We start from the raw sequence: 13,136 nt of genomic DNA on the forward strand, positions 1-13,136 counted from the left end.
CCGTTACAGCGACTGGCTCCTCCCACCAGTCTAACCTCATCAGGATCTGATCAAATACAAGTGCCAGATACAATGAGATCAAGGTGAGTGAACTGATTGTCAGCTGGTGTCAGTCAAAGCTCCGCCCACCTGTGCAGGTACAGGTCCACAGCTGTTCCAGATGAGCAGGTCTGTGCCCCTGAGCTTTCCACCGTCAGCAGAGCAGACTCATGGCCTTCACAGGTGAACGTCTGCACCACAGGAGCCTCCGCTGTTCCAGAGAGCGCCCCCTGGAGGAGCCAGGAGACCCACAGCCCCAGCTCCTACAGACCACCTGGGCACCATGAAGGTCCAAGTGTCCTTCACACACTAACGACCAGGACCTGGACTGGGTAGACCGGATCTCCAGTCTGCCTGAACACACACTGGACCCATGGACCAGTCTGACAGAGTCTGTGGACACAGATGGAAGAAGACTGGAATAAGACTAGAGGCTGAAGTGGACTCTAAGGGACTCTAGTGGACTGGAGTAGACCGGGGTCTGAGCCTTGGACTATATAGTGGATTTGACTGGACTCTAGTGGACTGGAGGTAGACCAGGGTCTGGGGGCTTGGACTATATAGTGGATTTGACTGGACTGTAGTGGACTCACATTCGTATGTGTTGGTGTTTGTTTCTTGTGTGTGTGACATGATGTTTCATCAGCTGTTTGTTTGTGGACGTGGATATATTGGTTGTTTATTTTTACTTTTCTTCCTCATTTTGGATCTGTGTAAAAACAAGTTTTGATCATCTCCAGAATATAGCCACAGTCAGTCCAGTTGTGTCCGGCCCATACGTAGATGTTGATGCCTGCTTTTCTCTCCAGTAGAACTGACTACAGTAATGCTCTGCTTTCTGATCTTCCTACAGATAGAACTTCACACCTCCAGCTTCTGTAGAACTCAGCCGCTCGTGTGCTGATGAAGACCAGAAGGTGGGCTCACATTACACAGGTTTAAAACCACTGCACTGGCTCCCCCTGGGTTTCAGGGCTGGTTTGAAGGACCTTTGAATGATTTCTAAATGTCTTCATGGTCTTGCTCTTCCTTTTTTTTTTAATTTACTTTTTATTTTGTTTTTGAGAAAACCATAACACAAATACTTACACAAACAAAACAATGTAAAACAAACAACGGGGAGAGGTCCAGCGTTAGAGCAGCATCTAGTCCACATATACATACATCACACACATGCATTAATATACTCGTATAACCCATATTATTTTTTTTTCCTTTACAGTAAAGTTGAGGGTCCTTTGAAATTATACAAAGTCCGGTCTCACAGTTACAACATGAGCCACTTTGATAAATTTTCAGCAAAAATATCAGTTTTACATCTCAAACTAAATGTGATTCTCTCCATGACAAATATATTGTACACTACATCAGCCCAGTCATTTATAGTAGGTGTGTCTCTTTTCAGCCATTTTCTGGTCAGGGCCTTCTTATTTGCCACTAAGAGTAATCATAATAACCATTTATCACTCTTAGTACACTTGAATTCTTCTAAATTGTTGAGATACATTGTCTTAAAGTCAAAGCAAATTTTAAACTTCAGAACTGCCTCCAGGAGGCCATAGACACATCTCCAGAATGGAGCCACCAAAGGACAATCCCAGAAGATATGGAAGTGGTTTGCCACCGTACTTCCACAGGACCTCCAACATACAGTCTGGTCAGAGTAGTTACACTATATTGCCAAAAGTATTCGCTCACCTGCCTTGACTCTCATTTGAATTTCAGTGCCATCCCATTCCTAGTCTATGGGGTTCAAACTGACGTGGGTCCACCCTTTGCAGCTCTAACAGCTTCAACTCTTCTGGGAAGGCTGTCCACAAGGTTTAGGAGTGTGTTCATGGGAATTTTGGACCATTCTTCCAGAAGTGCATTTGTGAGGGTCACACACTGATGTTGGACAGAAGGCCTGGCTCTCAATCTGCGCTCTAATTCTCCAAAGGTGTTCTATGGGGTTGAGGTCAGGACTGTGTGCAGGCCAGTCCAGTTCATCCACACCAGACTGTCATCCATGTCTTTATGGACCTTGGTTTGTGCACTGGTGCACAGTCATGTTGGAAGAGGAAGGGGCCGGCTCCAAACTGTTCCCACAAAACTGGGATTATGGAATTGTCCAAAATGTCTTGGTATGCTGAAGCATCTCCCAGTTCCTTTCACTGGAACTAAGGGGCCCAGCCCAGCTCCTGAAAAACAAACCCAACACCATAATCCCCCCTCCACCAAACTTTACACTTGGCACAATGCGCTCCCACAAGTATCGTTCTCCTGGCAACCGCCAAATCCAGACCCGTCCATCAGATTGCCAGATGGAGAGCGTGATTGGTCACTCCAGAGAAGGCTTCTCCACTGCTCTAGAGTCCAGTGGTGGCGTGCTTACACCACTGCCATCCACCGCTTTGCATTGCACTTGCTGATGTATGGCTTGGATGCAGCTGCTCGGCCACAGAAACCCATTCCATGAAGCTCTGTGCGCACTGTTCTGGAGCTGATCTGAAGGCCACATGAAGTTTGGAGGTCTGTAGCGATTGACTGCAGACAGTTGGTGACCTCTTTGCACTATGCGCCTCAGCATCCGCTGACCCCGCTCCGTCAGTTTCCGTGGCCTACCACTTCATGGCTGAGTTGCTGTCGTTCCCAAACACTTCCACTTTCTTATAATACAGCTGCACGTTGACTGTGGAATATTTAGAAGCCAGGAAATTTCACCACTGGATTTGTTGCACAGGTGGCATCCTATCACAGTTCCACGCTGGAATTCACTGAGCTCCTGAGAGAGACCCATTCTGTCACAAATGTTTGTAAAAGCAGTCTGCATGCCTAGGGCTGGATTTAATACACCTGTGGACATGGAAGGGACTGGAACAGCTGAGTCTGATGATTTCGATGGGGGAGACAAGACTTTTGGCAATATAGTGTAGCTTTCTGTGCTGGGGTACAAAAGAATCGAGTCAAGTTCTTCCAGCTGTATTCCCTCCAGGAGGGGGAGCTTCTTGTTGTCTGCAGATTCTGTCCCATTCGTCCATTGTTATCATGAGGTTGTCCCCTGTCTCCCATCTCATTTATGTCCAGGAGTATGGTCTCCCTTTATATTCTACAGAGCTCGGTAAAGTCTAGAAGTTATCTTTTGGTAGGTACCATCGTTATAAGCTTTTTGGAAAATATCCAGGATTTCATCTCCAATCGTCTTATGATCCTTACTTTTTTTTTTTCCTAATAAAGCCTCTGATTTGTAGATACCTAAAATGGTCCTGATTTTTGTAGATTATAATTGTCCTAAGGTTCTGGAAGGTTAACACTGTACCTTTTCTTAGGGGTATAGAGTACGTTGTAAGACCATTTGCAGTCCAACCTCCGAACCTCAAGTCACTCTGAGAACTCTCTGAGAACCCTCTGAGAACCTGAGGGCCGCAGAGAATGTAGACATTTGAAAACCAGGCTCAATACCCACCTTTGAATTTGGCTTTAACTAATGCTTCTGTTTGATCTGTTTAATGTTGTAGATTTATATTATATTTAGTTTAGGAATAATATGGGTGTGTGTGTGTGTGTGTTTGGGGGGGGATTGTACAGATTTTTTTATATGTGCTACATTTTCGCAATATGAAAAGTGCTATATAAATAAACATTGATTGATTATATTGATCAGTTTGTGTGAGTTGACATTAAATGTGATTTGAAGTCTTGGACCGACCCGGATCTGAGAGTCCACAGAGTCTGGAGCCCACAGTGACAGTGGAAGGGTTAGGGTTCAGTGTTCATGCTCTTACCTGAACAACTCAGCTCCAGGAATGAATGGAAACGTGTCTTAGATGTAAAACAGTCCCTCAGTTCAGATTCAACACAGTCTGATCTGATCCTCCAATTATCTATACGTGAACGTGTCTGTCTTTCTCTCACTGAAACTGCAGATCCACAGTCCAGTTCTGCACAAACTCTGTTTCCTAACTTCCTGTACCAGTATTTCCCTTCCACTGGTTTCCAGTTTCCATCCTGTTGTTTCATCTCCAGGTCACCATGACAACGACCAACTCCTTCCACCAACCTGAAGTGGAGCGACTCTGTAGAAATAAGACAGACCAGTCAGAGTCCAGTCCAGAACCACAACACACCATGTGGACCACATGGACCGGATTATTGAGCACATGTGGTTTCCATGTGTGAACAGTGTTTTCAGTCCCACTGACAGATTTTGTGTCCAAACGGACTCAGTTCATCCCTCATTCATTCAGTCAGTGAATTGAATGGTTCAGTCTGCTCCTGTTTGTCAGTGTTTCCTTCACTTGTGGATCTTTAAAGCCACACTTGTCCAAATGTCAGGAACAGGAGCTGAGCGTGCTCAGTGGAGCTTCTGTAAACCCATCCTTCCTGAATCCTCTGCATTGGCTCCAGTTTGTTCAGATGAAAACCACCTGAACCAGGATGTTCAGCTTCAGCCCAGTTCCCATCCCTCCTTTGTGCATTTCTTACCTGTTGCAGTGCTGTTGTTTTCAGACAGGAGCCCTGCAGGAAAAACACAAAGGACAGCCATGAAAACAGGACAAGATTCTGATGACAAATCCAACATGTCCACATGAGTGAAGAAACAGGAAACTGAGGCTGATCAGGTTGGATCTAAATCTGTCTGAACTGTGTTTGTGCTTTGACTTTGACAAACGGCGTCTAAATACCAGAGCAGCACATGAGACACAGATGAAGGTTCAAATACAAATACAGGGGTTTTTCTAAACCGGGGAACAGGGGCACTGCACTCCTTTTGGCTAGCACCCTCATACCGAAATTCCGATTTTTTATTTTATTTTATTTTTTTTTTTACCCCGAAGCTCACAGTTACACCGTACACTAATTAGTGATGAAAGTTTTCCGGTTTTTGCCCGGAAATCCATTTTTTCCGAAAACTGAGCATATGTTCCGGTAAATTGACTCTTTCCCTGCCAATGATGAGATTTTCCGTCAATCCGTGTTTTCACTCTTATACTGTAGTTGAAGCTGTTGCAGATCACGTGAATCAATTTCCTTAGTCCAAAAACAAACAGTTAAGCAGCTTTTTCAGAAAAATGAAGGACCGGGTGTGAAGTTTTCGAGTCACCGTATCCCATGGCAACGCATACAGCGTCAGTCACTCTGAATGAGGAAATGCCGACTGCAGGAACCGTGTGCAGTTTCAAAAGCCTTAAAGATGATTATGGAGACAGTCTGACAATTCAATATATGAAGAACCTTTAAGAGACAGCAACGGAGAAGAAACAGAAGGTGAGGGAGACGGACACGGGAACACGGATCGGCTGGGGTCCGACACGGAGAATGAGGAAGACGGAGGAGCGGGGGGGGGGGGGGGGGCGGGGGATGGAGTGATACGGAGAAAATAACAGACAGGAGGAAGAGAAAAGAGACATTTATAGAGGACATTCAAGGAGAGAACAGACACACAGAGGTGGGACAAGACAAAGGACAGCTAGTCTGCATCTGTTAGAGTGAGTTCAGATTCAGACTGAGGACACAGAACAGATTCAGCTGTAGAATGTCAGCAGGACACAGGGAAGACACTGTTTATTTGGCTTTAGTAGGAAATAAATAAATACATACATTCATACATAGATAAATAACTAGATGTCCATATAATTATTCACAGCTCAAACACAGCAGGTGGTCCAACAGGAGGACCTGGTCCAACAGGAGGACGTGGTCCAACAGGAGGACCTGGTCCAACAGGAGGACCTGGTGCAGCCAAGGAAAGGTCAGAAATCTACAGTATTTAGTGCATTTGTTTCTTGTTTTTCTTGAAAATGAGGAATATTGAAGTGTTTATATCAAAAAGCTAAACTAATATGTGTTAGACTTATAACTGATGTATGTAAATGTGTAAAGTTTAGAAGGAACCTGGTGCTTTAGAAGATGTTTGGTCTAAAGTTTGGTGTGGATTCCTCTAACATTTTGTGGAATGATGGGATATCTTAGAGCTGTTTGTTAATAATATTGTTATTATTATTTTATTTTGTGGTTTTTAATACAGTGTTACAGTTTGTACATAAGAAAGAGTCAAAAATGTAAATAGGAAATCCGTTTTATCTTGAAAATCAATATCTTTGGAAAAAAAAAAAAAAAACGCAATTTTCTCAGTTTTTTGCTCAAAATTCATTTTTTTCCTGAAAATGACAATTTTCAAATATTTATATCTCACGAATGAATGAAGATAGAAAAAAAATTCTTTTTTTTGTGTTTAAAAGTTGAAGTTCTGTTCTTTCTTCTGATGTATTCAGTGTTCACATACTCCTAACACAACAACATTTTCAGTGAGCCTTCAAGATTAGTGAATATGACCAATCAAAAATAAGTTCAAATGGTCCTGGCTCGAGGAAACTGATAGAAATGTTGATTTTCTGTCGCAGTACGTCTGGAAAACAAGCAAACCAGGTTTGTTACTCAGTGAAGTCATTCAGAAAAGTTCAGGGTTTTTTTTCTTTCCTCACTTTCATCACTAGACTTATAGTTACATGGAACACAGTACTTACACAACATGTAATCTTTCCAAAAATGATCTTTTCCTGGCGAAACTACCACAGTAACAACACATGACAATGTGCCTGGTCATCAAAAACGATAGAATTATTCCAAAACTATTGTAAACATAGTAGGCAGACCATCTGACGGTTCAAAACGACACAAATTGGCGTCTTTTCAAACCGCTGCGCCATCTTGTTTCCCTTCCTTTCTTGTGACACAGCTTCCCTCGCCGACCTAAGCTCCCTCTTACTAATTTTTTCTAGAAAAACCCCTGCAAATATATGACCTGATTGAACAGCAGCAGATGAACAACGACAAGATGAAACTCACACATTTAGGTTGAGCAGTATCAGTTACACACAAATACTGTTGTGTTTCTGAAGCAATTTACCACCATTTATTAGAATATGATCCTCTATGTTCATTAAAGCTCAGAATAAATTCAAAGGTTCTTCTGTAAAAACAGATCAAACTGAATAAACAGTGTCTTTTTCAGTCCAATCTGTCCTGAACATAAACCCAGTGTGTCCATCCACTGGCATTGATCCAACTGCATGGGTTTATTAGTTTTTATTCAATTTAATTCAGTTTGAGGCTTATTTTGTTCATGTTGCTTTTTTTTTTTTTTACATAATTAAAAAAAAAAAAAGGCATATTTTTTCATGTCACTTTGTGACAGTTTGAGTTTGAAGCTTTATTTATTTTATTCTATATATTTTTTTAGGGCTGCCAGCCAGGTCTCTCCCCTGACATTTAAGACGTTACGTCAGTTGTTTAATTCAGTCAGTTATTTAATTTTTGTCTCTGTTATCACCCAAACTCCACAAAGGATGGGAGTCTAAATTAAACCCACACCCTACACATTAAATGACAAAAAAAGAAAGCACACATTTAAACCATTTAAAATTCACAATCATGAATTAAACAATGATTATAAAAAACACACAAATTCAAACACACAGTTGCCCCCCCCCCAAAATCCAAACTCACAAAATCCACCAAACAGGCAAAAATCCCAACTCAAATTTTCCGTAGTTCATTTAAACAAAAAATTCCACTCAGTTTTCAGTTTCAGTTTCTCAAAAAGAAAAAAAAAAATTCAGTTCGTTTCAGTTCCTTAGTAAAAAAAAAAACAAAAAAAACAAGCGCACAGTTTTAATTCAGGGCTTTAAAAAAAAAAAAAAATTAAAACAAGAGAGCAGGAAAAAAAAGTCAGTTACTCACAACTCTGTCTTCCACTGTCTTGTCGCAGTCAGTCTGTCAGTCAGTCTGTCAGTCAGTCCAGTCCAGTCCAGTCCGTCGGTTATCCGGTCCAGGTTATTGCTGCTGGAGTGCTGGTATGAGAGTGACTGTCTTTTGCTGCAGTGGGATGGATGGATGTGATGATGGATGTGTGGATGAGCCAATGGGAGAACGGACGGAGATGAATGGAGTTGGTAAGCAGTATGACTGTTTCAGCGGACGTTGTAACAGGTTTAACTACCGTACTGTTGTCTGATCTAAGAGCTGGGGCTCTGATGCTTCTGAAACTCTGTGCTGTGCCGACTCGACCGCGGAATTCGGATGGGGGGGTGGTATTTAAAAACTGCTGCCAACTCCGAGCAAATGAGGTGACGACACGGATATGGTGACAATTTCTGGGGTGGATCTGGAAGCAAACGGGCATGTTACTCGGGGGGGGGGGGGGGGGGGGGGGGGGGGTGTTTGTGCAACTTCCAAGTTGTCACAACTTGTTATTTTAGAACATTTTTTGTTCATTTTATTTATTATTTAATATATTTAATAAAAAAATTCCAGTGTGTCCATCCACTGTCATTGATCCAACTCCATGGGTTTGACTGCTGAATCAATGTTGGAGAAGATGACAGTGTTTCCACAGTACCTATGGAGCCTCTGAACGTCCAAATATGGTCATATCTGATGACCATGAAAAGATGAAGAACTGTATTTTACACCAATTATTGACATGGATTGAAATTATTAGTGGATCAACATGAATTAAACAGTTTAGATCGATAGATGGTTTAGGTTAAAGGTGGACGTTTGGGTCTGTAAGGGTTAAAGGTGGAGGGGTGACGGGGGGAGAACAAGGAAAAAAAAGTTGGCGCATACCCTCACAAGAAAATATCAACAATACCAACAATAACAACCATGGTGATAATTATAATGGAAACAATAACTAGAACCAGAACTGAGTAAAACTGGGCAGAGGAGAGAGAGAGAGAGAGAGAGAGAGAGAGAGAGAGAGAGAGAGAGAGAGAGAGAGAGAGAGGAGAGAGAGAGAGAGAGGAGAGAGAGAGAGAGAGAGAGAGAGAGAGAGAGAGAGAGAGAGAGAGAGAGAGAATAAAATAAAATAAAATAAAATAAATAAGACCTATTAGATGCTGAATATTAGAAAAGAAAGCATGAACAGAATATGATAAACAACAACTGCCCAAATATCACCAGAACCAAATCCAGCCAACATCAGCTGTTCACATGAATCTGCTGTGACAGAGTGACTGCATCAGAGGAAAGAAAGAGAACAAGGAAAGAGACTGAGACTGAAGAACACAGACATGGAACCACAACCACACCCCCTCCAAGGACCAGGGACCCACAAAGAGGGCCCCAAGGACCAGCAACCACACCCAACTTTATGGACAACAGTGGAAAAGGATTTCTCACCTGAACAAATGACACCAGCGTCCTCATCATGTTCACAGTCCTCTGTTCCAAATCCTGGGTGTGGACACTCAGTCAGAGAACTCTCACTTCCTGAACAGGCCACATCATCGAGCCAGGTTGAACCAGAACCTGGACCAAAGTGGGCGGAGCCTGGGGCACTCACTGCCGTCCCACAGTTCATCTGTCTACAAACCACCTGAGCATCATTTAAGTCCCATCCATCATCACAGACTGTTCCCCAGGTACCACCATGGAAGACCTCAACCCTACCAGAGCACCGAGTAGAACCAGGACCAACCAGTCTGATGTGATCTGTAGGAACAGAAAACACATATTTACCAAACATTTAAAGGTCTTTGATTAAAACAAACAAGTACAGCCTAAATTAAAAATGTTTGATGAACATCAGTTAAACAGTCACTGTTATTTTCCAATCTTAACTCACATTACAATGAAACACACACATACTGTAAAATAGAACTTCTGGTTTCAACGTAAAAAAAATATGAGTAAAAGGGCTGCCTTAAATTTTTATGTGAAATGAAAAAACAGAACTTGTTCTGTCAACGTACGTAGTGTTGTCTCAATGAAATATCCTTTCTTGTCTCTACGTCTGTCTTTGTTTTTGGACACACATTTGTTCATTAGTTGAATTTGTTTTTAAGTTGTTTGAAGAAAAAAAAAAAAATTAATCCATCTGAATTAAAAATTACATGATGTAGACCAGGGCTGTCCAGTCCTGGTCCTCCAGAGCTACTATCCTGCATGTTTTAGATGGATCCCTCCTCCAGCACACCTGACGGTCGTTCTCAGACTTCTGCAGAGCTTGAGGATAGGCTTCAAACATGCAGGACAGTAGCTCTAGAGGGTAAAAAAAAATCGATTTAATCGATCTTAGATCGATTTCGTTTTAATTTTGCGTAATCGATGAATAGTGGATGAGATCAATTTTCAGATTAGGACCAGGAGTACGCGGAAGCACAGCTGGCTCTGTCTTGCGTCTTGGTCTTGCTCATGACGGCTCTGGCGTGGAAAAGAGGTGGAGGAAGGGTGGGGAAAACCCCTCCACTGGAGGTCCTCCTGGCCTCAAACTCGAACCCGCAGTGTGAAGGAACTGGCCGCCCGGAGGTTCTCCGAGACAAGTCGCGGAAGCCAGTCATCCTTGGAATAACAACTTGGATGAATAGTAAAGTGACAATGTGCGACCGCTACGCTATGCTACACCCCCCACGACCAACAATACCCCCCCGTGAGTAGAAGCCACCAGCCATAGAACAGAATAAAGATGACAAAGAAATGAGTTCTGAGCCACTGTAGAAACATGGCAATGTTTCTTATTTCAGAGCAGACTCAGCTCCTTCCTGCTGAAATGTCATATTGATTTCCTTTCTAATATCAATATTGATCCCAGTACTGATGTGTTGCATGATTGCAGCAGTCAAATAATCAGGTTACAACTCAAAATTGTACTTTGATATCACTAAATTAATCTGAATCAGTCAATTAATACTGAATCAAATCGATATTGAATCGAGTTAAATCAAATCGTGATTAATCGATGCAGAACCTTATGAATTGAAATCAAATCAATTATGGAACTTGGCCATGATACCCAGCCCTAGTGTAGATGGATGTTTACTAGTTTGGTTAATTCACATCTGTTATTACATCTCATCAGTCATGACTGGTGTTGGAGTCGAACCCACAACCTTCTTGTTAGGAGGCACCTGTACTAATGACTGTACCACCTGTCCTGTTCAAGCAATAATCATCTAGTTTTTTTTATTTCTTTAAAACTTGCTATCTCACCTAGTCATTTAAAAGCTGACCAAGACAGAATTGAAAATGTTATAATACCGTACTTTCCGGGCTATAAGCCGCACCTGACTATAAGCCGCAAGTGTCCACGTTGTCACATGAGATATTTATACAGAAAGATGGTAAACAGAAAGATTATTTAAATATTTATTTCCACACCTTAACTGCTTTTTTCCAAACAGTGGCTGTTACACAGCAGTAAAACAGCAGGAACAGGCTGGTTCAAAAACCCAGAAAAGTCACTGATCTGTATCTTCATCTTCCTTCTGCTCATTAAACCACTGCAGTCATCTTCTTCAGTGTTCTTCAGTTGAACAGCCTCAAAGACTCCATCACACTCCTTCTACGTCTCTCCTCCGTTGTTGCTCAATGGCACTTCTGTGCTGCAGCTCTATTTCCTTCTTTACAGACACATCGATTACTTTTAACTTAAAAGCTGCAAAATATGCATTTCTTCGTGTGTTTTCCATGATGAGGGTTTGTGCATGACACGCAAAATGATTGTTCAAAGTTAAGATTAAAACTTCTCCTCTTCATCACCTCTTCCACCTGTCTGTCTCACTTTTGCGCTTCCTGCTAGAGCGCCCCCTGGTGGCCGTTAGCCCGTATGAATCTATATTCGAGCTGCATCGCTGTATAAGCCGCAGGGTGACATGACATGGATTTCCTACCTAATAGAAGTGATAAAAGATTCCACTCCTGGGAAAAGAAGGGACTTACAACATACTTATCTTTTACACATAAGGAGACATTTCAAAGCTTTCAGGCCCTAAAACCCAAATATGGGTTAGAACAGACTGACTTTTTCGGGTTCCTCCAAATGCCTGATTATTTTAATAAAGAATGTAAAATCACAAACTTAACACCAACTGAGTCTAACTGGTACAAAATCTTAAAACAAGCTTATAGCTCCACACTAAAGAGGGCCATCTCTCAGCTATATAATATGTTAATGATGGCAAGAAAGGATAATACTGTTAATATAAAAAATAAATGGGAAAAGGAAGCGGGAATAAGAACTTTGGAAGAGAAATGGGAAGAAATCTTTCAGTTTCAGTGGTCTTCTACAAATTCATTAGAATGGAGAGAGCATTGTTGGAAAAATGTGGTTAAATTTTTTAAGACACCCAATCAGGGTAAATACAGAGATGGTTCTTCTGAGTGTTGGAGACAGTGTGGATCAAAAGAGGCTGGTCATTATCATGTGTTCTGGGACTGCCCCAAGATGCACCAATATTGGAGGGATATTCACAGGACTTTAACCCTTAATAGGTAACCTGGGGTCCCAGCAGACCCCACATTTTTAATTTTTATGTTTTCTATGTTTTTATTTGAAGCTCGTGCGTGTTACTTCATTTACCCTCCTAGTATAGGGATCTGAAAAGTAAAATGGAACCAAAAAATTAACTCGTAGAATAATATAGGCAATACAGACATTTTGGGGTCGCCCGTGACCCCAGGTTACCTTTAACGTATATTGATTTATTGTTTTTCCATTTCAGGTATTTCAGAATATGATCAATAATTGATATTATAAATTTCTAATAACGCTAACCTTCAGTGCTTTAATCTTTTTTGAGTAATTTTACATCATGTGAGGCCATGGCTAAGAGGAAAACTCTTAAGTGATGAAGATATTAGGATAGAGCTTGCAGATTTAGAAGTAGAATCTGAATCAGATGATGACCATTTATTGATTGATAGTGTTTATGACGTCAGTTTTCCTTCTGTGAAGACTGTTTGTGAGCACCTATTCGTACTACCCAATTGTGTAGTTAGTTTAGTTTTTAGTTATAGTTTAGTTTTTAGAGAAACTTTATTGAAACTGTATTGCAAATGTGTTATAGCAATGTAGTGTGTTTATTTGTAACATGTGAAACTTTTTTGAAATTTTCTGTTAACTTTAGTGAAGGAAATACTTCACGCAGTGAAGGAGAATTTATTTGGAAAATAAAGCACAATTTTGTTATATTTTTTTCGTTTCATTGCTATCCTTTCATACTATAAGCAATAAAGTATTGTAACTGACTAAAAAATAACATTTTTAGATGTTTTTATCACCGTAGGTAACCAGGGGTCTAGTTGGACCCCAGGTTACTTGTAGCTGTGGGGGG

At 41.4% G+C, this 13,136-nt stretch overlaps 1 protein-coding gene across 1 annotated transcript in view; it reads right to left on the reverse strand.

The window, feature by feature from the left end:
* LOC115424902 (putative DMBT1-like protein) overlaps positions 1–13,136 on the reverse strand; it is a 31,338-nt gene that overhangs the window by 11,181 nt on the left and 7,021 nt on the right. Inside the window, exon 4 of the mRNA XM_030142295.1 lies at positions 9,205–9,516. Coding sequence (XP_029998155.1) covers positions 9,205–9,516 — 312 coding nt within the window. The remainder of the gene's footprint in view (positions 1–9,204; positions 9,517–13,136) is intronic.

The sequence above is a fragment of the Sphaeramia orbicularis genome, chromosome 8 (assembly GCF_902148855.1).
Source record: "Sphaeramia orbicularis chromosome 8, fSphaOr1.1, whole genome shotgun sequence".
NCBI lineage: Eukaryota > Metazoa > Chordata > Actinopteri > Kurtiformes > Apogonidae > Sphaeramia > Sphaeramia orbicularis.